At 43.0% G+C, this 26,273-nt stretch overlaps 1 protein-coding gene across 2 annotated transcripts in view; it reads right to left on the bottom strand.

The window, feature by feature from the left end:
- The window catches only part of LOC114878021 (ras-responsive element-binding protein 1-like), a 37,698-nt gene extending 22,188 nt beyond the window's left edge, over positions 1-15,510 (bottom strand). Inside the window, exon 1 of one of the 2 annotated variants that reach the window (XM_029191344.2) lies at positions 14,298-15,510. In XM_029191344.2, coding sequence (XP_029047177.2) covers positions 14,298-14,301 — 4 coding nt within the window. In that variant the 5' untranslated portion in view covers positions 14,302-15,510. The remainder of the gene's footprint in view (positions 1-14,297) is intronic. The other variant, XM_029191343.2, reaches the window with a different exon arrangement.
- Positions 15,511-26,273: the final 10,763 nt, after the last annotated feature.

Genomic DNA, 26,273 nt, shown 5'->3' with positions numbered 1-26,273 from the left:
CGAAATGCGCAGACCCACCGCACGATACCTTCGGAGATTCTATATTACACGCGTATACGTGTTGCAGCACGTAACATAACGTGCGATCCGCAGCTTCCTTCCGAAGTTCTTCGTTACCTCGAGGCTTCCCCTTTGAAATTTGGAAATTTTTCAATTATTTCTCGATTCCTTTGTAAGATCAACTTGCGTGGCAGAAGAGGAGCAGAGTGTGCGAAGAAGAAGGTACGTGGTTGCAACGTGTTGACTCGGTGTGCTCCGTACAATGGTCTCTAGCGACCGGAAGCGAGCTACCTGTCTCCCACGTGCGCGATGCAGCCTCCCAACGAACGAACGCACCTTGGTGCTGCGTGCACCAAGATTAGTTTGTATTCATCGAATAGATTTTTTTTTTATTGTTTCGACGCTAGACCGGCGCGGTATTATTCCACGTGAGAACGCGCAGTTCGCTCTGCACCGTGAAAGCTGTTTACATTGTAATATGGAAATATGGAAATCCTCGTGGCAATGTGCATTCGATTAATTGATCAACTCGTTTCGATACTGAGAGAAATAGTTGTGCAACGGGTGCTTTCTTTATTTTCATTATCTGAAACCGGATACTTATTGCTTTGGAATGAAAACCTCACAAATGTACACGATCGAGGAAATAATAAAGGAGAAAGGAAGTTTGATTAATCGTACCAGTTTTCCGTAGGGAAAAACACACCCGATTTTCATGTAACGTTACCACGAAAGGGTGAACGGTGAAAGGAGCTGCTTATGGTTCACAGAGGCAGATGGAAAGGAGGATTTGCATGAATTTTATTGTTAGCAGAACGACGTGAACGATGGATTAACGAGGTTTTACGAGGTAAAAAAAATGATCAATTGGAGAAGTTTGAACAATTAACGTTTCTGTAGATGTATCGGTTTTAGAAATCTGTTGTAGAGACGAGGGAAGCTATTATCGCAGCTCTAACAGGAAACCTTCTGAAACGACGTGGCGCCTATAGAAATATACTTCCTTGCTTCTTTTACATATACTCCTTGGGTGGGTGAAAGAAAGAGAAAAAAATATAAAGAGAGAATGGTACAGGTGTGTTCTGTAGCTACGAGAATTCATGGTGTAACCAAGAAAATAATTAAACTTTGCGAAGGATAATAAATTTTTGTCATTTCGAGCTTTTTACATTCGGTAAATACTGTGTAAATTTTCAATTAAGACACTTGGGCGTACAGATTACCATCCTCTGATGAGAATTGAATTTTTTAAAAGATCCTTGTACATGTTAATAACGATTCATTTATTTTTGATAGATCGCTGAAGATGTTCTCTCGAGATTAGCCACGTAATGCACACGAGTAAGTGGGTAAAACGGTTCGATCGATGTTTTAATTAACACTGCGACTAACAAGTGGTAAGGTCTAAAAGTGGGTTAAGTTAATTCTATCGGTACAATGGGATCGTAGCTCTTTTACGTTAATTGTATGTATATGTGGTAATATTCCGAGAGTCATTTTTCTTTGAAAACCAGTCTCCTATAGCGAAGAATTCTAGCGAAGTTTATCCGATTTGTGAATTCGCAAATTTTTCATTTCTTCCTGGATCACGGTTCGATTACGGAATTAATCAAACTAATACTTCCGGTAGACGAAGTCGCGAGTCTGGAAAATAATTCAGAGTAACGATAAAAACGATTCGCGACGAAGTGAGCAGCTCAGAAATAATTTTATCGAGGCTTCGATAGCGGGTGATAAAATCCACAAGTGTCACGGAACACGTTTACGTGTGCAAACGTGATCCAAGATCTTCGATTCCAATCGAACTCCTCGATCAGACGCGTTTAAGAAGAAACGATTCATCAACATCGAGCTGCTCGTTGCTTCTCGAGTAAACTTCCATGAAATACGAAAAATCAACCACGGATGTTTACAGGATCCTCTGATTCTTCGGCCTCCAATCATCGGCGACGTTCTTCTTGTTTGCACATCTGTGATCCACTCGGTCGTCGAGCGAGTCGAATCGACTTATCATCCAACAATTTGCTTTATTTACAAATTACCATCTCTTTTCTTCTTTATTAACATTATCATGTTCAGATCAGGTGTCTAACTCTACCGATATATGTTCTTTATCCTTTGTTACTTATCGTTGGTATAGATCTTTGTGATTCGTAAAAAGACTCGATCATCGGGAATGTATACGAAAATTATAGCGCGTGCTAAGGTTGAGCTGGCTTTATCGTACCACTAAGGTGAATTGAACACATCTTCCGCGACTGATACGGAATCTCCAGTTTCATCCGTGTGCAGATTTCGATCAACGGATTCGATATCGATACCGTGAGCTTTGATAAAGCCTCGGAGAGAACGGATGGAATTTTTTTTGTTCCCCTGACGAACAACGATTTGCGCAGCTCGTGAACAGTTACGTGGATTTCGGTTGAAACTTTTATCTCATTTTTCAGATATGTTTTGTTAGATGAAGGCTTCTCGAATTTATCGAATTCGATACAAATTCGAATTATTCTAATTATTTCCTCAAATTATTATCGTTATTTATTTAAGCTGGTAATTCGGGGAATTTTCGGTGGAAGTTGGGATTAATTTCGAACACCCCGGGTTTCGCGATCTTATTTTTAATTCAAACGTCCCCATGTAGAAATCTAACCGGGGACTGAAAAATTTCGAATTCAATCGAATCGAATTCATCGAAAAGCCGAGTCGGAGGAAGAAAATTTTGGAAGCGGAATATTCCGTCCTGCTCCTCTGCAGCCAGGTCGCGACGACGGTGCAAACAGTCACATCTTCCACGTCGTAGGAGAAAGATACGTCGAAGATACACATATACTGAGTTACGAGTTTGTCGAGCGGATGACAAAGCCGTGTTCTTTCGCGGGAGAAGATAATGCTGTTCGTGTACACAGGTGGCGAGAGGAGGCCACGCAGATGCTGCGTCTAATCGTAAGTAACTGGACGAGCGGATATAGAACCTGCCGTGTCGTACACGATCCTCGATTCCTTCGCTATCGAATAATCATCAATTGGTATCGAAAAGATTCGTTAATTGATTTATAATAATTTCGAAGAAGCAACATTTCACTATTCTGCACGAAAGTTTCATTTCACGATTCAAAAAATAAGAAATTCAATAACGTTCAAATTCCATCTAAAATTTCCCGAATCGAAATTTTCAATCTCGCAGAAGTCATCGCTCAGCTGATTCACACCGAACTCGATGTAATTTTGATATGATATAGAACTCGAGAAAACACCTGACACGTGGTTTCTTTTTATCGGTAAAAATCCATATTGTCCGTTTGAAAATTCGAAACTGAATATCCTAGTTTAAAGAAGAGACCACGTTTCCGCGGCTACTATACCGTGAACAGATCTCCCGGGAGCAGAAGCCGAGTTTCAAGCGCGAGCAACTCGCATGAGCGCAAAGAATTATTACATCTTCTCGGTCTGATGCACGAGGCTGTGCGTTTAGTTATGCCACGTCCGAAAGTGGCCTCTGAGAAGACGAAGAAAATCGACGACGAGCGTAACAGGAAGCGGTACACTGGACTGTACGATCAAATTATCGAGATTTCCTTCTTCAGCCAGGACAATTTCATTCTCTCGGTATTTGCGAGGAAAGATTGTGTAGACGAGTCTAATGACTTCTTATCCTTGCCTTTGAAATTCTAATACTGTTACTGTAGAATCATTTCTTTCAAAATAATGTTAAGTATCGAACGAGAGTCCGGCACGTCTGCCTCTCCTCGGTGTTAATCAGCCATCAGACGTTATCATCGCGACAAATGTTGACAAAAGATGGAAACAACCGTGTGTAACTGTTCCGAGAAACGTACGGTCACGGGTAGATTAGCGAGGAGAGTAGATCCAGTTCGCGTTTAATCGGTGATTCTTATTGTTAACGTGTATCGTTCACGGGCAACGTCACGGTAATGGACGTCCAGATAAAATTTGCGGATGTTTCTTGTAAGGTTCGCGTGCATCCTCCTAGCTGGAAAACTATTAGCCACGGCTATCTGGCTTATGCGATCGCACGACTAACGAGCCAATCTACCCGCGAAATACAAATAAACCAGCTTAATAATAGCATTCCATTTTGCAATCGCGATCTCTTTTATCGTAATTAGGTACATTCTTGTACGTGTTATTCAATCGAGCCATTTTCTAGTCGATCTTGAACGATACCTCTTCTGATTGTTCGTAACTCGAGCTTTTAATTAAAAAGCTATCGTTAACGATTCGGATATTGAACTTCCCTTAACGCATTCGATCGTTAATTTAACTTCGTATCATTCAAGCCGCGTTAAGAGCGTAAAGAAAAGGAAGGAAGAGAATGATTGAAAATTCGAGGTTCTTTATGGCCATTTGGGATGCAAGTCAGTGGTCGTTTGCAACAATGAGGGGTCATTGATCGCATACGATTTCCTGGACAAACTTTCTGTCCAACTTGCGTTTCCGTGAGGCTCTTCCTTCCTTTCTCTCCTTTTCTTATTTTTTTTTATTCTTAAAGAATTATTTCATCTTTAATCATTGAACAGCGAGGCGGTGTAAAAGTTAGAAAATGTCCGCCGTTCGAGAGTTAATATTTCTAAGCCACGGTAGCTGCTACACGTGTAGCAAGGTCTGTCGCGTGGGAGGTGAAATATAAGAGAAATCTACTAATATACTCGGACGAATTGCAGAAGTAAAGATCTCGACTTTGCTAGTATCAAATGACGTTGATCTTGCGTTTCTCGCGCCTCCAGCTTTGCTTCGTCTTTCAAGATGCTCCGGAGCAATGCCGACGAATCGGAAACGACCAAGACCCGGACGGTTCGATGGAATTCGCTTATGTGACAAGGCATGTGGAATAAAAATCGATGAGATCGCGATACCGTTTTAGCTGGAAGCGAGCGTCACCGCGAAACTCTGTACCCGGCAGATTTTGCGGGCACCGTCTTCAGGAACGTCGCGTTTCTCTTATTCCGCAGACGGGGCGAAATCAATCGGCGATGCGAGACTTTTCGAGCCTTGAAAACGATCCTTCTAGATATCTCGGTAGATTGTCACTGGATTCTGACAGTCAGAAGTATATCAGAATGATCAAATAACTCATTTAATCGTACGATTATACAAATTTTTACAAAAGTTAATTCGACTGTTCCTCGTTGAATTTTCAGTAAAATGCACATCGAGATAATTACCTGTTATCGATGGCTGACTGTACAAGAATCGATTGAAATATTTAACGGAAAGATTGGTGGAGAGTCTTAAGCCAATTGGATCTGATCGATGAGTCAATAACGAGCGTCCCGTTTCTGTGCTGTCACACGAGACGAGTTTTGCGCAATTTTGAAATACCTCTTCCATAGCAACGGCGCGCGTTAAGCTCGTCTGTCTATGTGTGCGAACGTGTATTTCATGAATTTGCGAATAAAGATCTATACTCCTGCTGGTCTTTTGTTTAGTCTGGAAATGATCGACAATTCCGATCGTAAGCAAATTCCTAAGGAACATACCATACCGAAAAGGTGAATTTAATTTTATAGTTCATTACCCTAATAATATAGGCATAGAAAGCTGAGATAAAATAAGTATAATTCTATAAAATTAAAGAGTTCCCGCTTTTGAACACTTCTCGAATCCTTTTTCCAGACGCGCGCGAGTGCGAGGAATCTGTCGCGTAATGCGTGTCACACGTCGCTGGAGGAAAGCAACGGTGCTACTCTCTGACGTATCGTCATTTTGTTATGCAAGGGCTGTCATTTCCTTCTTCCATCGTGAGTCTCTTCGAGAAACGACGGGGAAGAAGGAACGCATCGTCAATCGAGAGCAAGATTTCTGAGTACACAGTTTCCGAAATCCCGACACGTTAAGGTTTAATGAAAATTACCGTAAATTGAACGATTAATTATTCCAAGGAAGAAACAAATGGAAGCCATCGAATCGTGTAAAACTTTCTATGTTTTGATATGGATCACTCGACGATGTTATCAGATATCGTTTCAAAGAGGGAACAGAATCATAAAGTATCGTGGAAGCGAACGAATAAGGTGGAATTTCTCTAATAGAAACTGAACAAACACGTCGAGGCATCGACGTCGAAACGGAACGCGACTCCACGCGATCGGCCATTACGTAATAAGTTACGCGTTACACGTTACAACTCGAGGAAAAGAGCGGCTGGAAGAGCGGGTACCGTCGGTTTTGTTATGCGAGGGGCATCATTTCCTTCTCGTCAGCTTCGTGAGAAGAGGAGAAACGACGAAGTACGACGGAACAGCTGCGATTCAACGGGCACGCTACGAAATTGTCGAAAGCTGGCCTCCTTTCGTTCGATGTGCTCGTGTGAAACGAGAATACTCTTCTCTCTTTCCGGTTCGAACGATTTTTCGACCGTGCCGAGGATCGAAAACCTTCTGTAAATCGGGGATATCGTAGGAAATCTGTATTCCACTTAATCGCGTGGAATATAGAAGAGACAAAAAGAAGCTTCTAGTTGTAAAACTTAAGCTATCCAGGTCGACGAATATCTTGGGAAGATTTCTTAGCGTGCGAATAGCTGTCGCCTAAGAGATTTCAAATCAACACTGAACGCCGGCCACACGGTTTTACTGTTGCAGGTAACACCATAAACGTAAATCCTAGCCTCGCAGTTTAACGGGATCAGGAGGGCGAGTAATGAGGAACATTTTAACTAACCAGGGATGTTGTTCGAGTGATACAAGGTTCTCCAAAATTTCGATACCGAAGGGGTGAAAAGAAATTGGGGTTGGGTTTGATCCGTTTACTTAGTATTCCCCGTTCGCTTTCGAGAGAAATCTGGCTTCCATTTTTGAATTTATCGATCTCCTCTTCGATTACCTCTCGATTCATCAACTTGCCATGCACGATACGTCGTTTCCTTCTACGACGCTTCTCTGGTCGCGGACGAGGAAACGATCGGGAGAAGAAGGAACCGGGCAACGGAAAACGGTACGGAGTGGCCGAACGGCACGTGTTGAACGCCGGTGCCATTGTCCGGAACCTGCTCCGTTCCGGAGAGTCCAGAGTGTGTCCCAAACAGGGACAGAAAGGCTCGTCGAAAGATGAGAGGTCAAGTGCAACGACGACGACCAGAGGCACACGTGTTCAACTAACTCACGGATACAGAGAGTTCATTTCGTTGCTCGAGTCTCGTTGTCGAAAAAATAAATTGAAGAAAAAAAACGTCGGAATTTCGTTAATTTTTCGCAGAGGGAATGAACGAGATCACGGTTAATTTGCCGGTCAGAGGGAAGGCTGAAGTACACGTAGCACGTTCTATTGTCGAGCGTGTGGACGCGTGTTACCGCTCGACACATCGCGTCGCACGTACGCGCGTAATCACGTAGGTAAGTTGGCCGTTTTGCGGGTCCGGTGTCAGATCTTCATGGCGTGGGACCAGAGACGCTTAAAAGCCCATTTTCTGCCGGCTCGTCTTGCGAAACGCTTACAAATTGCTCCTTTTCAACGGCGATGAGAAACGCGAGTACGACGAGTTCTTAGTTGAAACTGAAAGGTGTTTCGCTTTAAATTACGGACGACTGTAAGACTTCCTTTACCGAATTAGTCTTGATCGTGATTACGCGTTTCATCTCTCATTTTGGTCCCAAGTGAAGCATCCGATTTCCGCGAAACATGGTCGCTTTAATCTGTCGGGGATCAACCGGGAAGCAAATAAGATTACAGCGTTATCTAAGCAAGTTGGAGGATACGCGCCGGTGACGACGACACGTGGTAACGTAGCTCGTTCAACGCTGAATTTTCAGGTTGTTTCTCGTAATGAGCAAACGCGAAACAAGATAAAATGAAGCTTAACGTCAGCCGTAGTTGACTCACTGTGAAAATCGCGAAACAGAGTCGACAGATATGGAGTGAATCTTACTGGAACGACAGGCAATGACTAACACGATCAGTCTACGGTTACTATGTAATTACAACTTTAAATTGCAATTCATGTTTGCCAGTTTTTCCGGAAAATATTCGTCAGATTCTCGGATAAATAAAGCTTGGAAATTTTATTTATCTAAAAAAAGGAAAAGTAAATTCTCCGATGGAAAAGTTTTATTTACGATTATCGATATAATAGAATGTTTTTTCGTTTGTATACAGGTAGATAGGTAATGAAGGCGAGTCGAAGCGCGTTGCCTTTCCGCTGTGATTAACGAGCAGCGAGAATCCGAATGTAAAACGCTTTAAAGAAGTCGAGAGAGTGAAATGAGCTGGCTGCTAGAGGATAAATCAGAGCCACGTTTTCTTTTCCTTACCGGAAGCGAGGAGGTCGAATCCGAAAAACGCGGACGCTTCCCCTTCTAATTGACGCGCGAACGCTCTGATTTATTCGATCAAGGAAATTCTACCTCGAATTTTTCATAGAAAAATGAATTTTCGAAATTACGAGAGGTATTCTCCAAGAGGAGAAATAATACCTAAACGCAAGAGATGCGTCGAGATTGTCGGTCAATTAACCAGATCTCGAAAGGGAAAATATTTCCTTTCTATATGCATAATGAAGAAAAAGTGAGAAAACAGGAGTTAACTCGTCTCGAGCAGCAGCTCGAGGTAAATAATAACACAGTTATAGACTAGGATATTCGAGGTAATTATAAATGACGGGGATTTTTAATTAGTCCTGTTCAGATAACATTGATTATAACCATGAATTATTTTCCACATAAAGCGTAAAATAATAAAAGATATTTCGATTTCGTATGAATTATGTCGGTGGATGTTTAAGAAGGCGGAAGAGATTCGCCTCCGAGGATTTCCTCTTTCTTCGTCTCTTTTTGGAGCACGTGATTCCCTCTTATCGCGCGATCGAAAGCATAACGCGAGCCTTCACCAGCTTGAACACGAGTTAGTGTAACTTCCTCGTCTTCCGAGCTTTTCCTGTTTCTTCTCGATCGAATCGAATTTCATTTTCTAAGGAAATTTTCCGAAAGAAAAACTTTCATTTTCCAAAGAAAAATCTGGAGGAAATCTAGTATGTCTTACAAATAGAAATAAAAAGAAAGTATTGGATAAACTGGAGCAACATACAGTTCGATTAGTTGTATTTAATTTTTGCAAAGTGTAGGTATGCGATACGATTAGGAAATTAATTTGGAAAATCTGATTGTCGAGAGGCAAGCAATTTGCAAGGATTACAAGGCGCCATGCCAGCGAACATCGTATCCGCGTTCGCGTTCTAACGCACACTCACCTACGCAACACCACGCTGGCAAAATAGAATCGTGTGAGCGTCTATCTCGGCTGGCTGACCGCCGGTTTCTCCCGCGCTAATTAGCAAAAGTTCGCTGTGCAATAAACGCGTCCAGTTTTACGTAATCCGACCTGGACAATTGCGGATTCGTGGCCGTTGCGAGCGGATTACGAGCGAGTTGTTGGCGTACCATCCGCGGAAATAAATCACGACGAGTTCCTTTGCCGAATAGAGAAAGACTGAGAAATTAAGTCTTCCAGATTTTTCTTCGAAAATGCAATTTCTAAAACTAAAACCTTCCAGGTGTACAATTACTTTGTTATCCTGTGAAATGTTACGAGATTCATACATAATTCAATGAAATGATAGATCATTTCAATAAAATGTGATTTTATCTAATTGCCCCACTGTGCGTGTTATTACGTTCACTGACCTGCTCGATACCCGAAGAAGTGAATTCAGATCTTCAACTCCGATCTTAGAGCAGTCGATTTCGAAAAGTCACTTTCGAAAACGCGAGCACGCATCGATTCGCCTATCCCCTTCGTAATCCGACAATTTTCTGCATTTCCCGTGTTGAACCAATTAAGTAACCACGTCGTTGTGGCCCACGCGTAACGGCCGAGAAGTAAACAACTCGATCGATCGGAGATTCAGACTAGTGAAAATTGCATTTCAAATAACCATCAGGTTTTACTTCTTCCCTTCAAATGTTTTGCAATTGGTTATTGACCACTTCGATTGGAATTTATGGGAATTAATAAGGATTGGGAATCCAAGTACCGTCCAGACGGATTCTTGGTATTTATAGGGGAGAATAATACGAGGACGAGTTGGGAAATAGAAAAATTGAAACAACTCTGCCAAGGATCGTCGTTAATACCTTCAGGAAAAGGAACTCTCACAATCGGTACTAAAATGTAATCCATTCTTCGACAAATCAAACGTTCCACTGGTTCAACATCTAACTTAGTTTTATAAGAAACTTAACGCTTTCCTGACCCACGGAACTCCGCTAAATAAAAAATCACGTTTCATCACCAGACAGACTTCCTGGATCCTGTTCTACGAGCTTGGATCAGTTGACAGAGGCTCGTTTCACGGGTTCGCACGTCTGGCTTGATTCTAGGCGCGTGTAACGCTACCGCAACGAACAGAGAAAAAGAATGGTTCGACGTTGGATCGTTAGAGCGAACGGGCCTGGTCAATGATAATTAAAAATAATTAAGAACCGTGAAATGAATTTCGTGAGCGAGCGAGCTAGTTATTGCGGAAAAGAGAGACGGCCACGAAGTTCTACACGCGTTTCGTTCCTTTAAAGATACACGGTTCGTCTCGTTCTATCGGGAAGCATTTCGGCAAAGCCAGACAGATAAATAATCCGTGCTCTTTAATAATTCATGTCGCTTCGTTACGTTGAAATGATCATTAGCAACCATCATCCGGAGCCTTCAACGCTTCGATGATTCATCTCGTAGTTTATGAATTTTCTATCGATTTTACGCAGACTTTTATCGATACGCTTCGATTGAATCATAACGCATTTTCCTGTGGTCGAATTAGAAAAGAAAAAAAAAAGAAATGAAAAATGTTACGTTCAAGTGATATCGAATCCACAATCTCTACTTCCCTCTTCGTTGCTCGCTTTCACCGATTTCATCTTGCTCGCGGATTTTTATTACGGATAACGATCTCGACGGAATCCCGAGGGTGGAGGGAGGAATAATTTGCGGAGAGTGGAAGCTAGCTAAAGTTTCTCGGCGAAACTTGTAAAATATTACGAAAAAAAAATAGCGGTGAATTTCCGTGGGCTGTCAGCGATCATACGAAATCTTTCTATAATTGTTCATTTCGATAGGTAACGAAGATACGTACGCGACCTATCAGATGCTGAAAACCTTCTGATGCAGAAAGTCAGGAATTAGCCGTTGGATTTAGATGGGAAAGGCGATAACGGTGAAAAACGTATGGAAAATAGCGTTCCACGAAGGCCATAAGGAAACCGTGTAAACCTTTTTCAACTGTTCCAATGGAAATCGAAAAACTTATGCAATTATCGTTACAGAAGAGCGATGGTTTTTGCAATTAGACGTTCTTCGTGCTCTGCATCACTCCTTGCAATTGGTGAAACGTTTTTTTTTTTTTATTCCATTTGGAAGAAATGAAAGTTTCTCGTTGCAGAAGATACAATGAGTTGTGCAATCATTTTTTAAAATTAGGATTCTTTTTAAGTCGAACCGTGATTAAACTCTTCGAATGATGATTTCTGAATACCGTGAACAGAAGTCGAATAACGAGCACGTGTAACCCTACCTGTAACACGGCTCCTGACACCAGCTGTGACATTCCAATAGCTACAGATACCTGACGATGCGACTTTTCAACAGGTTCCAGGGCAAAGGCTACGATTAACATCGGTCAGGGAATCGTTTCAACCTTCGAATTTACACCTAACAACATTTTAGACCACGGCCGAGAATGTAATGAAAAAATAAAGAAATTTAAAAAGAAAAGAGAAGCAGGTCCGAGATGAAAAGAAAATGTTGCGCAGCGTTGACGGACAAAAGGCTGACTTCTTTCGAAATAGTGCACGGGGTTACATGCGAGGCAGTCATCTTGCAGGAGAACTAGAGCTATTAAACGAGTCTTGCTACACCCAACCCCATAAATCCCATAAAGCTTCAGACTGCTGAACGTTACATGACGTGCACCATTTCTTTCTTTTCTCTTTTTTTTCCCCCGTCCAGCTGTTGTGGACTACCAGTTTTAGGTGGAAACGCCGTTCGACTATAAAGAAACTTCATGGCCATGGGATATCTCGTTGATGACACCATGGAAATGGCTGATCACCCGGAAGATACGAGCAGTATCCGCGTTTACGTGACCGCCACGAAGGTTCATGGGATCTGTTATTATGAACGCGCCTTAAACGCTCTTCTGTGTTGTCCTCTGTATCTTTTGATACCGCGAGATATACTTTTGATACCGACTGTAAGCATATGCAGACTCGACTGCTGAGTTATTTTAGCACGTGGCAACGAGACACTGTGCCAGTTGCATCGGAGATGATGTGTACACGCGTACCCTTCCCCCCTTACGTATTAAGTGATAACACATCGAAATTATATAGACATAGACGTGTATATACGTCGCCAGTCGACAAGGATACCAGCCGTCCCATCTCGCGATTGTTCCTTTTCTTATCGCTCGATCTTGCTGTGTAGAATGTCTTCGAGAATGCTGATCCCATCGAGTCACTCGAGATTGTTGCAGGAAGAGAACGAGCGTAACGTTGCAAGATTTGTTCGCGCCACGATAATGATACCTTAATTGATCAATTTACAAGGGAATTCAATCTTAATTCGTTGCTTTGATGATTTATGCAACGTGGATTAATTGTACGAATAATTTGGAAGAGTTGAACACAGTGGAAGAATAATTTTTTTAGAGGAACCGTGCGAAGTTTAGAAAATCGGGACTCTCTCCATGGTCCGCCACCCGGTCCGAGGGTTAAACGATACTCTGGCTGATAACGAGAGGATGTTTTGGATGCGGGAGGTAATGGCGATACAAGAAGAGAGGTCAGGGATTATGAATCGTGTGGCACGTGTAATCTGCGTAACTTTATACTTTCGTATCATCTGTAAACTAGCCGTGTTTTTTATCCACGTTACATCCTACACGCGTGTTATTGCATTCGTAAGAATCGTACACAGGATGTTCATGATACAACAACTGTTCCGATTGAATCCGTACGCGAACAACCGAAACAAGAACTACCTCAATTACCCTCGAACCATGAATATCGTTTACCTACGGTGTTCCTTTACATTTCCACGGGCGCGACGGTAATCCGCGCGTAACGGGACGCCTTTACACAATATGGGTATACCTGGATGGAGGAGAGCACGTAACGAGAAAACGGCAAGGAACGAAGGGCACAAGGGGATTGGAAAAGCGGATTCGGAATCACGAGGCACGTTGTTAATGCAGATTGGCCGATTGTGCGCCCGATGAATCACGTGCTTTCCGGAGTGAATGCGTGTCCGCACGCATATCGAGGCACGCGTTGACAGAAGGGGCCTCCTCGTGACTCATGCCTGGATCCTGAGTCTTCTTCGTGTCACCTATGGGCCACGATTCACCTTCAAAATTCACTACCAGCCTTGTTATTTTCGTCTTTTCGAACGTCGCTTCGATATTCGTCATCGAACGATGATTTACGATCGGGCCTTCCCGTTGGGGATGAAATGCAGATATTATTTAAGACCGTCCAATGTCAAGGTTCTAATGCAAGCCTAGTCTCGATGTTTACCGGGAAATTATTTATCGATCGATCGCGTAGCACGGTTCGAGGAAAAGACCATGGAAATTGTCGATTGATATCGTGCAACTCGGTTATCAGTCGCATTTACGAGTATCTCCGTAAACGATCAACAAGGAGTGGATATAAACACACGGCACCTTGGCTAGGTTCGAATCTTTTTTTTTTTTTCTTTCTCTGATCATTCGAGAGCACAGGTAAATAGTGACGATAAAAGTGTAATGCCGACACGTGACTTTAGTATAGCGTGCACGTGTTCCTGAATCTATTTCTTCGAGAAAATTGTGGCGAAATTGTTTTCTGCTAATTCCTTCCACGAATATCAAACTCTTTTAAGGTCCGACTTCTAATCTCGCACTCTTATCTACGAACGTACGTAAATTCTGAAGGTACAATAAAATAGTTCTACCAATTCCACTAGTGCATCATTGATGATTAAATGTACACCGATGTACATTTTCTAGGAAACATACCGAGCTCTATCGATAGTCACTCGCGTATCGACATCTTATTGCTTCGTGTTTTTACATCTTCTATTGATCTTCAAACCTTGACAACGAACTTTTCAAACGTTATCTTTATCGAGAGACGTGTTGCGAGAAGACGCACAGATTACCCGATGCGTTTGTTGTTATCATAACCGTACAATGTTTCTCGTATTGCGTAATTTTTTCACACCTTCTATTCGCTTTAACAGTCGCACGAGAATCTTTAGAGATATCGCACATATTGAAAAACTTAATTACGTAATAAAAATGAAGCAAGACTCACCCATTTCGTCGATTTGTCTTGCCGTGGACGAGGTAACCTCTTTGCTCTCGCACCAGGGCCGAGTCTTCTCCCGCGACCTCTCATACGCCGATCGTCTTCTGTCTATCGATCAAACTGTTCGCGGTGCCGATCGATCAATTACGCAGCGGCCGTGCGAACCGATTCGAAATTCATTCTACGACACGTTCCACGCGAACAGAAACGATGGAGGCGAACAGGGTGGGAGAAACAGTCGGGTTGAATTTATGAGAAGCTATGACCGAGGAGTCTTGCCGACCGTTTTACGTTAATTGCGACAGAGATTGGACCGAGTCCAGAAACGATCTGAACACTGAACACGGAAATTCGATTGAACGATCGTCATGGAGGAGCCGAAGGTGAACACGATATGTGGAGAACGAAGCAAGTCCGCGAGGAACCCTTCCCCCACTACGGAACACGCAGGACCACCCTTTTGCTCGTGCTCCAGTTTTCTATTCGGGCTGATGCTCGAGTTTTCCTTCCAGACCATTCGTGGAAGGGTTAAACCAACCCCTCCTCTTCCCATTCTTTCTTTCTTTTTTTAAAATTTGAATTAACGAATTTGCGAACCGGAATTTTACAACCGTCTCCTTAGAAGGACATCGGTAATGAAATGTAATTAATTATTCAGTTAAGAAATTATTCATTTCAAGGAATCGGATAGGGACATCTTAACGTTTGCATCGAAGATCGATATAATTGAGCTGTTAATATTTATGGAGATATTATTAGGACTTTGATATTCGTAATTATTTAAAAACGTTTTACAATATTGATTATCGGGATGCGATAAATCTCGAGAAAGAAAATTTCACAAGTAGTAGTTTCAATGACGAAAATCAACTACTTTCTCTTAGTATTTTCATTAGGTATTTCCTACGTTTTGCTCGTAGAAAGCACGCGTAGTCGACGCGAGCGAGACACGATTATCAAACGTTTCGTTAATTAATTAATTACGTACAAACGAAACAGGCGTTCCACTCGTACCGGTGTTTTAATTAGCGATCGGCTTAAAAACATTGACTAAATTTGAATCCACTAGTTTAAATAACAATAATTAAATTATTATATTGAACTTGATTCCATCACTAAATTTGAACGTGGTCGATGCTTAGAACACAAATTTTTTTCTACTCTGAACTATTCACCAAGAAACCGGTCGGAAATCGGTATCGAACAAGTTCGCCGCGTTCATTTTATCGTCGCAACGATAACTCGCGCTCGCAGGTCGCTTGCGCAACGATTATGCGACAAAAAGACACCGTATGCAAAACGTGTGCTCGTTTTTCCAATCAACGTACGCGTATAATAATTCTCTTTTCTTTAACATTATCCCCGAAGCGAATCGAATTCCTACGAAGAAGAGACGATAAGGAGTCATTCTGATAAATACACGAGAGGCTGGACCATTCTAGGAGAGGGGAGATCCCCTTTCGGATTGGTTCTGGTCCAGAGACCAATAGCAAGCCGGGTGGATCACGTCTGCGGAGCATCCGGCGATCTCCAGAGCTCATCTCTAGAAGTCCCTAGATTCATACGCGAAATTGCTCTAGTTCCCAATGTCACTAACAATTCATTAACCTTACATTATTATCAATACCCTTTTCTTTTACTAACGCGTTGAAATTTAAAATTTAAGATAAATATAGAATAAATAAAAATTAAATACCATGAATCGCTCTAATCAACCGTCTTTCATTGCGAACCCCAAGATGCTGCAATTTCTAGAAAAATCACATCCTAAGAAAAGAAACTACGTTCGTCCACAGAGCGGAGAGAACCGGAAATAAATAAGAAGTGGAGCAGGACGCAGGGGTCAGAGGATCATATACCTGCACACTCCTGGGGGACACTGACATCGTCCACTACCTGTTCGATCGAGAGCATGCGTGTGGAAAAACCTGTTTCCCGAGGGATCGGATTCGAATGGGCCAGTCGAAGGGGAACCGTCAGGTTCGCAGGTCAGAATGGACCCAAGGGTGAAACGGTGCGGGTCACGCAGGTAGATAACCCTTTTAGGGGGCTCGTTTAAATGTCCACGTTTCGCGCGTACCCTTTCCTCGACGGGGTGTTAGAAAATACCGCTGATAAAACGTCTGTTCTTCTCGAACGTTCCGATTGGAGGATTCTACGTGGAAGGGAGTAGGGTGTCGGTGTGTCCAGTTGCTTGAAACCGTTTTCGAGGAAAGAAGAAGATGGACAACGGGCACGGCACGAGGTGACCGTTGGCTAAAACGATCAATCGGATCAACAGGGTGTTCTCGGTGACAGGGGGTTGATCAACGACCGCTGATTCTAAAAACAATTTCTCGCTGACTAATTTGACGATCTTGAAGGGGATGGATATTGTTAATGAATTGGGGTGCTTAATCTTGTTTACCCTTTAATGTCTAGAATTACTGTGTCGAAATAACAAAGAAATCCTCAATCGGGTCGTAATAAATGAATAAAGATAAAAAGGTTCGTCGTTCCCTCTTTCCAGAAGATTGCGGCTTTTATATCCGTTTCCTTGGAACCTTTATGTCCTCCAACGCGCATCGTGATTTTCGTAAAACGTTTATCTACCGCGTTGCACCGATCTTCCTTTTCGTTTTATCAACAAAGTGAATATTCAAAGCGTATATTCGTGACGAGATATCGTGTCTTTAGGACGACAATACTCGTGGCATTCGATGAGTTCAGCAATAATTCTCGAGAACTATACCTCTGAGTATATCTATTGAATAATGTAAAGAATATGACGGTACAGTGGTCCCGATAACAGGTGATAAACTTTAACCAACGTGGCTGATTAAATTTCAAGGTTCGCGGCACGGAACAGGTGGAAAAACGTTATTATATCTCTTTTCTAAGACTCACCTTTCGAATGCAATAATAAAACGTCTATAAATCATGGAAATTTCCAGGAATCCTCGCTCTGGAATTTACATACGTCCCTTAAATACCTTCAAACGCAAAACCAAACAACCCTGAAAGGGTTGAAAGCGAAACTTCCAACGGAAGAAAGCAAAGCTCGATCAATCAGGCCGTAAATCCACGCTCTGTCCGTTGCTCCATATAAAATCGAGCCAGTGGCAAAGCAACCCCCATAGAAAATTCAACGGTCGACGATTCTGACCAGCTAGAATATCAAACAAACCGCCATCACGCTCCACCCCGTGGTGGGGATGAAATTTCAAATTCTTAAGACCGTTGCTCCAGTTAACGAAATGACCCAACGACGACGGCATAGGCGAAAAAAAAAAAAATTGAAACGAGAGAAAAAGCGGAAGACAACGACACTGATATAGAGCGTTTGTCCAGGTGCAAAGGACACCCCGCATCCCTTAACGGTCTGCCATATTAGCGGTTGCCTTTCCTCTTTCCCATCGTCCAAGGATATCGTGCCGGACACGAGGACGGTCACCTATGTCTAACGGATTTTTTCGACCTGATTTAAATAGGTTTCGAACGCGTTGTATCTATCCGGGGTGGTGAAATGGCGAGCACGGGGTGTCCAGGTAAAATTCGATGACCGCGCGTCCTTTTTTCCAGCGGGTCGAAACAGAAATCGGCTACCATCCAGGTAGCTGAAATCCATGGGAATCTAGAACGACTGACCATTCGCATAGGTCAGTCGATCTCGAAATTAGAATATCGCCAACCCTCGAGAATCATCGGGATGTCCCTCGACCTTTTTCAGGCTGTAGGAACTCTTTCTAGCCGGAAGAAGGTCGCGTCCATGGTCCATGGGGATCTCATGGGAAACTGGGGTGCCTTATCGTCCGCTTCGAATGTGAGAAAACGATCTCTGCTTCTTCGGATGATAGTAGCTTTTTTTTTATTATAATCGTTTCACCAAGAAAATTCGTTCGAGAAGGATTTATTTATTCAGGCCGTGTTAACAGGTCTCCGTATCATCGGTAAAGTATACCGGTGTCGGTCGGTATGAGCTTCCAGAACTACTGATACATCTTGATTAACATAAATTTACAGACGGAACGTCCGGTGTACTGGCCTGCGACTGGCTATCGGCGTGGTAATCGTCTGCTTTGCATACACTTAATCCCTAAGCGTTATTTATTTCTGTGGATCCATCGTACGCGTTCGCGAACAGAAGATAAAAAAGAGAGACATAACATATTTCATGGTTCTATGTCGGATAATATTTTCAACGATCTCCAATTTATTCAGATTCTTTCATCCCTTCGAATTTCATTCTGTTTCATCGAGATTTTTATCGAAGAGCGTTTCGCTGCTCATTCTCGAGTGTTAAAATAAAAAAGAAATTGGCGTCCCGTATTCTTTCAACCCTTTAATTGTCACGTTCGTTTCCTTCTTCGACTATCTCTCTAGCTTTGCATCGCGGTCTGGTTTCCGGGAGGCCATGACGCCTGTCGTTTCTGACACGAGCTCGAAACTCGGTATGTTCCCACATGGAGGATTGTTTGCAACGACCTCTGACCCCCGGTATACGCGTCGCAACATCATCGTTACATTCACGCAAATAACCCAGCCAATTCTCGAAGGCTAACGCGTCGAGACGTCGAGTTTCTTCGTCGTTCCTCCTCTGGCTCATGAATCTACATGAATATGGATCGCCCATGCTCGATGTCGATCACTCATTGATCCTCAGGTCAGGAGGATGCTCTAACTTCTGCCCGATATCATGGCTGGTCCCTACGTCACTGATTGTTTACCTTCCTCTACACAACCCCGCTACGACATCTTTTTCTGTCTGCTTGGAAATCGACGGTCGATCTTTTCCTTGCTCGCCAACCGTCGTTTCATTGAATGCAAATCACCGTACGATTGTCGCGGCGGGCAACGCGGATTTCCATCCGGAGAATTATGACGAAAATTTTGATTCTTTGCTGTTGGCGATGATTTGCCGAGGTACGCGGGATGCGTCGCGACTGAATAATGTGCCATTCTACAGAGTGCTTCAACGATGATGCGTATACGAAACCGGCGGACCATGGAGAGAAGTCTAATTTTAATTTAATTCGCGATCGATTCAGATTATAATTAGTTTTTCCAATATTATTTTTGCAATACTTTCTACTAGAACAGGCGAATTCTTTTTCACGAGTTCACCGCAGATAGGAGACAGTGAGTCACTCGTTTCCAGCTCTAGATATGCCAAATATAACCAATGGCCGGCATTATGCGAACATATATCGCTGCCGTACACAGCTATTTGGTTCCTGTTTTTCTTGCAACGATGTACGTATCTGCAGTAAATGTCGGGACAAAACATTAACGCCGTCCTCCTTATCGCGGTTAATTGCGCGACTATTAACAGCATCGACCAATTAACCGTTGTTAGATGCCCGACGAATTTTCTATGTTCCCTACTCGATACCGACGCTCGATTTACTCGTAGCTAACGACGCTGGAATGTGGAGCAAAGCAGATGTAAATAGGGCAAAAGATGGCGCGATGAAAATAAAATCACTATCACGTGTCGAGGTGATAAATAGAAAACTTGAAACGTCAAAGATGGACGGAACAACTGAGTAATCAGAACCTGTGTCCAAACGCGTCACGTGTACGCCGCGTTTATCGCGATCGCGGAAAGAAAAGGAATCAACGTGACTTGGAATTGTTGCGCAAGATTTTTCAGCAGCTGCGACCGAATCTCATTCCTTCGTTCCTGAAATGTAATCGAGATGTTTCGAGTCTGAATCGTCGAGTTCGTGAAAAAAAGGAAAATTACGCAAATTCGAGATGATGGTAGATGATAAACTCGACCCTTCTCCCGTCCATTTTTCCCCATTTTCCTCTCCCTTTTTCAAGCGGATAATCGTTAAAGCAGGTGTCCCCGACGAGCGTGGGAGAGTGGAGCGCCTCCCGGCGCGGCGCAACTCCCAACCCATTACTATAACGAACACCGAAGCGTCACCATAGCGACCCTTGAAGAAACACACGTGGGGTTGTAGTAGCTCGCTCCCGTTTTTTCCTCTCCCTTCTCTTTCCAACTCTCGTCCACCCTCAATCCGTTACCTCTTTCTCCTCTTTCTCGCCGGTGGCTCGTGCTTTTTCACCGGCTTCCCTCTCGCCCTTCGACCTCTTTCATCGAAGCGGAATATCTCGCAAACGGAGAACCAGCCAGCCAGCCAGCCGTCTCTACGTTTGTGAATTAAAGCCCGAATGAGCTAGCAACGTTACCATGGCCACCAGGTTGGTTGCCATCGCGATACCCGGCCACAACATAAAATCGCCACTTTGACGATTTGTTTCGGGCCATTGATGCCACACGAGAATCAATTTCACCCTTCCTCTATTTTCCCATCTTACGTGTAAACGTTCTTTCTCGCCCCTGTACGTTCGCAGTTGCCCCGATGAATTATCCTATCGACTTCATTTTCCAGTTTAATATCCTTCCACGATAGCTGCCTTGCTCATCCTGAGTCACCCTTTCATGTCGAAGAAATGACTTTCTTCGAGCTGCTCCATGTAATTCCTTTTAATGGTACCTTCGATGACGAGGCAATGTTTATTAACTGACTTTTCGTCGTACAAGGGGATTGGATTGCACCTTGAAAATGATACATCTTACATTTTGAAAGAGGGCCTTTCGGTTTCATTTCTATTTCTTTCATTGAAAAATATCGAAATTCTTTCTTCGAACTATTCGCAGTCTCGAATACTTCGTACACAGTCGACTAGCTGCCTTCATTTTTAAATGTTGTTATCTTATCTCAGTTAATTTATACCTCTTTTGCATACGTATCTTTGTAACTTATCTTTTTTTTCCTTATTTTTTTTCTTGGCCTTCTCGTACCGAGCATTTCTCTCCCGACGATTCTGGTTACTGAGTCGTCGATAGGTATCGTTTAACCAAGTCAATTGTTGCTTGGATCAATGGATCCGTTTGGTCGGCTGCATTATATACACGCGTATATATGTATAAATGTTCGTGCAACAAACGCATAAGCCACTGCGTCATATAGGTAAGAGTATTTAGGTATTTAGGCGTAGCTACCATGTGCATTTAAGTATAACGATCTCAAGTTCAAGCTCACACGCCACACGGTCGTTGCGGTTATATTTTGCACGATAAAGTCGAAAACTTCTCGTGGAAAAAGTTTTCTTCTTCCGCCGTCTCTTGGTGAATTGAAATTAATTGAAAAGCGTGAGACTCGTGATACGCGAAACCCAGTTGAAAGCGACGCAAACTTTTTTTAAGGGATGTACGATAAGAGAAACGATTGATTCGTTCTACTCGGGTATCTTTTGGATACGACTACCCTTTCGATTGTTCCATAAAAGCAAGCGATCGCGCAAGAGACTTTCCTCGACGCGAGTCGAGCATCGTCTGTTATGAAGACCACGAATACAGGCGAACGCACACGCGAACGCGTTCGGTTACGAGATCCACCGACTGTTATGTAAATACGGTTGCTCGCTTACGCGCGTGGGCGTAAACCACCGTGTTTCTCCGCTTCTTTATTTCTCTCCTCGCGATTTTCCGTCCGCGGAATCGAAGCTTTTTGCTCGTCCCTACGAAACACCTTGCTTCTTCGTTTTAATTGTCGAGATTTCATCATTTGCTTTCAAGTATTTTGGCTGAACAAAATAAAGCGAACAGTTCAAACGGGACGTGTGCAAAAATCCTACGACCGGCATCGCCATTCGAACGCTTCAATCGACGCTGTTTATCAGCGCTGTACTTGTTAACTGACGTTACTCGTAAGATAATGTTGAAGAAGTATAATGTATATTATTTTCTCTAGACTGCAAGTTTTGTTTAAAACATTACAGTATTGCTGAAGGATTATTCGAACGAATTATTGCAAAGTGTAGTCTAATTTAGCAGAAGAGGAATGGCTAGAAATCAGCTCTAGAAAAAGGACGAGCCGTTCCCTTACACGGTGAAAAAAGAAAACAGAGATATCACGTGGCACGAGTGAAAGTAGAAGGAATAGAACACGGTTAGATTCGCGTTAGTTAACGATTGGCGTGGCCAATAAGATGCAGGGCCGTTCATCAGCCATTATTCATTGCGCGCGATTGCGAAAATTCGCGTTTCGATTTCCCTCGACTTTCCTTCAGATTAATAAAACTCGAAACTGTTCGCTTCATTCTACGATCTATCTTCGATTCAACATCTTCTTCGCGATAATGTATATAGAAAAATTTTCAAAATTCTACGACGTATTGTAATAAGTGAAATCTATTCGTTAGATAGGTAATAACAAGTTTCTATTCGCAGCTACGAGCTCGAAGATGGCCGCGGAGGAACGACGCAGAAAAGACGCTTCCGATAGCGATAAACCACCGGTATCGGTTCGTTCCCCTTTTTCCTTTCGCCCCTTCTTCTTCTACGGACAGCTCTTCATTGTCGAGCCGGGAAACAAGCTGTCTTTCCCTTGAAAGATATTACTAAACCATTCGAACGTCCGATCATCCGAAGAAAATTTCATTTGAATAGAATACGATTCAAGGAAAAATAATGAAAAAAATAAAGGAACAAGGAAACTCTCACGGAAACGAATTCATCTATTGATTCTCTAATCCATGCAAATTCTATGCGAAACGAAGTTGAACATATTTGTCATCGCATCGTTGATAATATGCGTCTTTCGAGTGAATATTCTGAACGTGAAAAATGTAAAAAAACACAGCAGATAAGACACTTTTTCATGTGCACTGTTAAAAGCAAAAGGAGAATAGCTTAAGAATGATTTGAAATTGCAACCAATGGCGTGCCTCGTAAGCATCAACGCCCCTAAATACTTTTGCCGAAAAGTCCTTGAAAGGGTCTGCCTTTCAACGAGCACCCTCGTCTCCCATGGCGCACATTGGGCGCCATGGAATTCTCTGTGACCAATGAATCATTTCCATGGGATTTCCCTGGCCGATAAAGTAACAGGTGATGGCGAACAAGTGAATTACTTGTTAAAATAATGTCAATAAAGTCGACAGAGTGTACGTTTGAAATCGAAGTTAATCGTCCCCTTTTACGAGCGCACAGAAACGATAAAATGTCCTTCCTCGGCTCTATCGAAGAACCGAAGTAGTAATAAACAGCCAAGGAAGTGATAGCGACTAATAGACACGTAAACATCTTTATTGGAGCTGGTGTACATAAGCGAGGACATTCGTCCAATGTATTAGAAAATGTATCATATTATATTTCCTACCATTTTAGGAAAGGGGTGAATCATTGTACAGGGATGAACAACTGTACACGTTACCCTATTAATAGATTGTAAAATGGCAAGTTAATAGTCGATATTGCCGGGTGTCTTACTAGACGTAGCTGTTTCTACTGCGACGACCAACATTTCAATACGTTCACCGGCGAAGTAGAAACGTACATCTGTCGCGAGACACATTAAAGCATCAATCGCTTAATTTCGTAAAGCATTTAAATTCTCGCCTGAAAATAAAAAATGAGTCGGGTATAAAAGAAAAAGAAACGAGAGAAAAACGAGTATACATGTCAGCACGAGATTCCAACATCAAAAGGCCGACTTACTTTCGCTTTCCTTAAACAGAATTATTTCGGTATGGCAATCAATTTTTTTGTCCCTCGTCCACGTGACATCGCGACAAGTGCATCAACGGGTTGTTAGCTGCTGAACGAACGAGCGTCGATCATGCCTGTCATTGGCCCGTTTCCAGGGGACATTTTCATCTGCGCGCGAGGGATCGTTGACCGTTACAGAGAGGAGATAGCGATTAAAAGCGAAGGAGAAACGGGGAGAAAGGTAACGCAACGTAATGTAAATGTGGATGCGGTTGGCGCGTGCGCCTGCAGTAGGGCAGGGCAAGACGACAGCTGTTTCAGTCCTCAGGCAACATCAGCGTTGCACCTGCCTACTTGCCTGCCTGCCTGCTTGCTTACTTGCTTGCTTGTCTGTTCGTCTGCCCGCTTGCCTGCTTGCCTGCCCGCTAACCTATAACAACCACTATCCACCTACCAACCACTCGCAGACTCGAGTAGCTTATATTAGATCACTGATCTACCGGCTTTTATCGCCGAACCTCAGGGCAATCCGCGAGTAGATCGTTTAATACTCGTTGTAGGTAGCTTCGAAGGTTTATGAATGGAACTGGTATCGTGGTACCAGAAGATCGAGATATTATTGGTTACTCTACTAGCATTTTATTCCACGGATCACACGGATCGCATTCGAGTCTGAGAAACGTAGCTAGTGAATTGTAAAGCGAACGAGACGGTACAGTTAGCTCTAAACAACGAGGCTTGTTGTTGGTCCCGCATATAATACGAGATGCGCGCATGCCATATAATATGAGAAAATACCTCGTTACTTAGATTCCGGTAATAGAGACACGCCGATGCCGGTACGCAATGTCTCGGTTGCCTCGCTAGTCTAACCTTTAATAAGAAACGAGCGAATCGGAAAAAGCGAGTAATAAACCCGACGATAAGTTTATCGTGACTGTATCGGAGGATTCTAGCAGACCGGCTAACGATATTTCACACCGGTGAACGACATTAATTTTCTCTTCCACTTTGATCCGACTGACCCGTTGACCAAGAATCGACGGATTGATTGGCCAAGAGACTTCCGTTACCGCAATGAAGTAGGCCTAGCAGCGACAGCGTTTGCCTTCTAAGTCGCGATTCTTATTACCCAGTTCCCCTCCTCATGTAAATTCATCGTTTAAACAGTATTATAATAACATATAGTACAATAGAAGAATGATCGAAGAAAGAAATTTGTTCAAATTCCAGAAGTATAGAAGATACGAGGAGATCGAAGATAGATTGCTTTTTAAATCCCGTTAGTTTTCGTCTACAACGCCTTGTTTATCGGCGATGAGGTGAGGCGTCGTGACGCGTGCCACGGTTGCTTATGCGGGCGCCGACGTTCGACGACGCATCGGATATATTAGGCGTCGTCAACGAACTATGCGTGCAGGCCGGACCGAAAATAAACTGTTAACGTTCTTAACACGTGCTCGCGTGGCTGTCTTACAAATCGCATGCGGGGTACGAACGTTCGCTGAAATTTATTGCCACCAGATAGAATCGTGGATGGTCAGCTTGCCGATTAATCGGCTCACCGTGGCAATCATTGAAACTACAATATTTGAACAATTTTTAACCAAAAAGAGTTATTTTTCATATCCGTTAACATCTTGATTAAACGAACTCTGTCTCAGCTGACAAATAACCGGCTAAAGAAGGCATCGGTGAAACTGACTTCAGATAATCAAGTTTAATGACGATTAATTAAAAATGAAAACCTTGATAAGATAGGAGAGAGTCGCGATCGGTACGTTACGATAATTAAGACTTGCATTCGCGTGCAATAATTTACACTTAAATAATCTTGGCAAAGAAGAACGAAAAAAAAAATGAGAGAACGTAAGAAGGGTGGGTGCAGCTTGAATGAAGCTGCACCCACCACGATAAAGCGATGACAGATGTTGCAGCCACATTAGATAATTAATCTGGCGAAGAGAGTGGATCCCGAACGACGGGCGTGGAGGGATGATTATCGACTCTGTTTAGTCCTATTAGCTCGTTCGCTCAGGATGGGGGCGAATTTAACCTTCCGACTTCTCGTGCCCTTTCGAACCCCTGTGATTTCGGTTTACCCGGTGGATAAATGAATTTAATCATCGAGAAGCCTGCGAAGAGTAAACAGCAGGAAATGGAAAGGGATGAACGTGTCTCTTCTATATTCGTATACTATGGACCAAACAGAGGATAGATATTTTTCGAATTTTTTTCTTCTTCAACCCTTGAAAAAAGGCTGTTTCGCGAGAACAAACGAGCATGGTCCCACGAACGGAACTATTATGGGGAGGAAGATCGATTCCTGGGAAGGGAATTAGAGGAAAAAGTCAACGATCGATCGAATGCGAGTAGAAGGGGCCGTTTAGGAAACGGTGAGAAAGAAGGATGAATAGGTCCACCTACATGCGATGTGGGAAGAAGGATAAACAAGCGATCTCTCCCCTTGACGGGGTAAAAAAAGAAAGGAGAAAAGA

The sequence above is a fragment of the Osmia bicornis genome, chromosome 12, assembly GCF_907164935.1.
Source record: "Osmia bicornis bicornis chromosome 12, iOsmBic2.1, whole genome shotgun sequence".
Classification (NCBI taxonomy): Eukaryota; Metazoa; Arthropoda; class Insecta; order Hymenoptera; family Megachilidae; genus Osmia; species Osmia bicornis.
The sequence above is the reverse complement of the archived record's forward strand: the minus strand, read 5'-3'. Positions and strand labels throughout refer to the sequence as shown.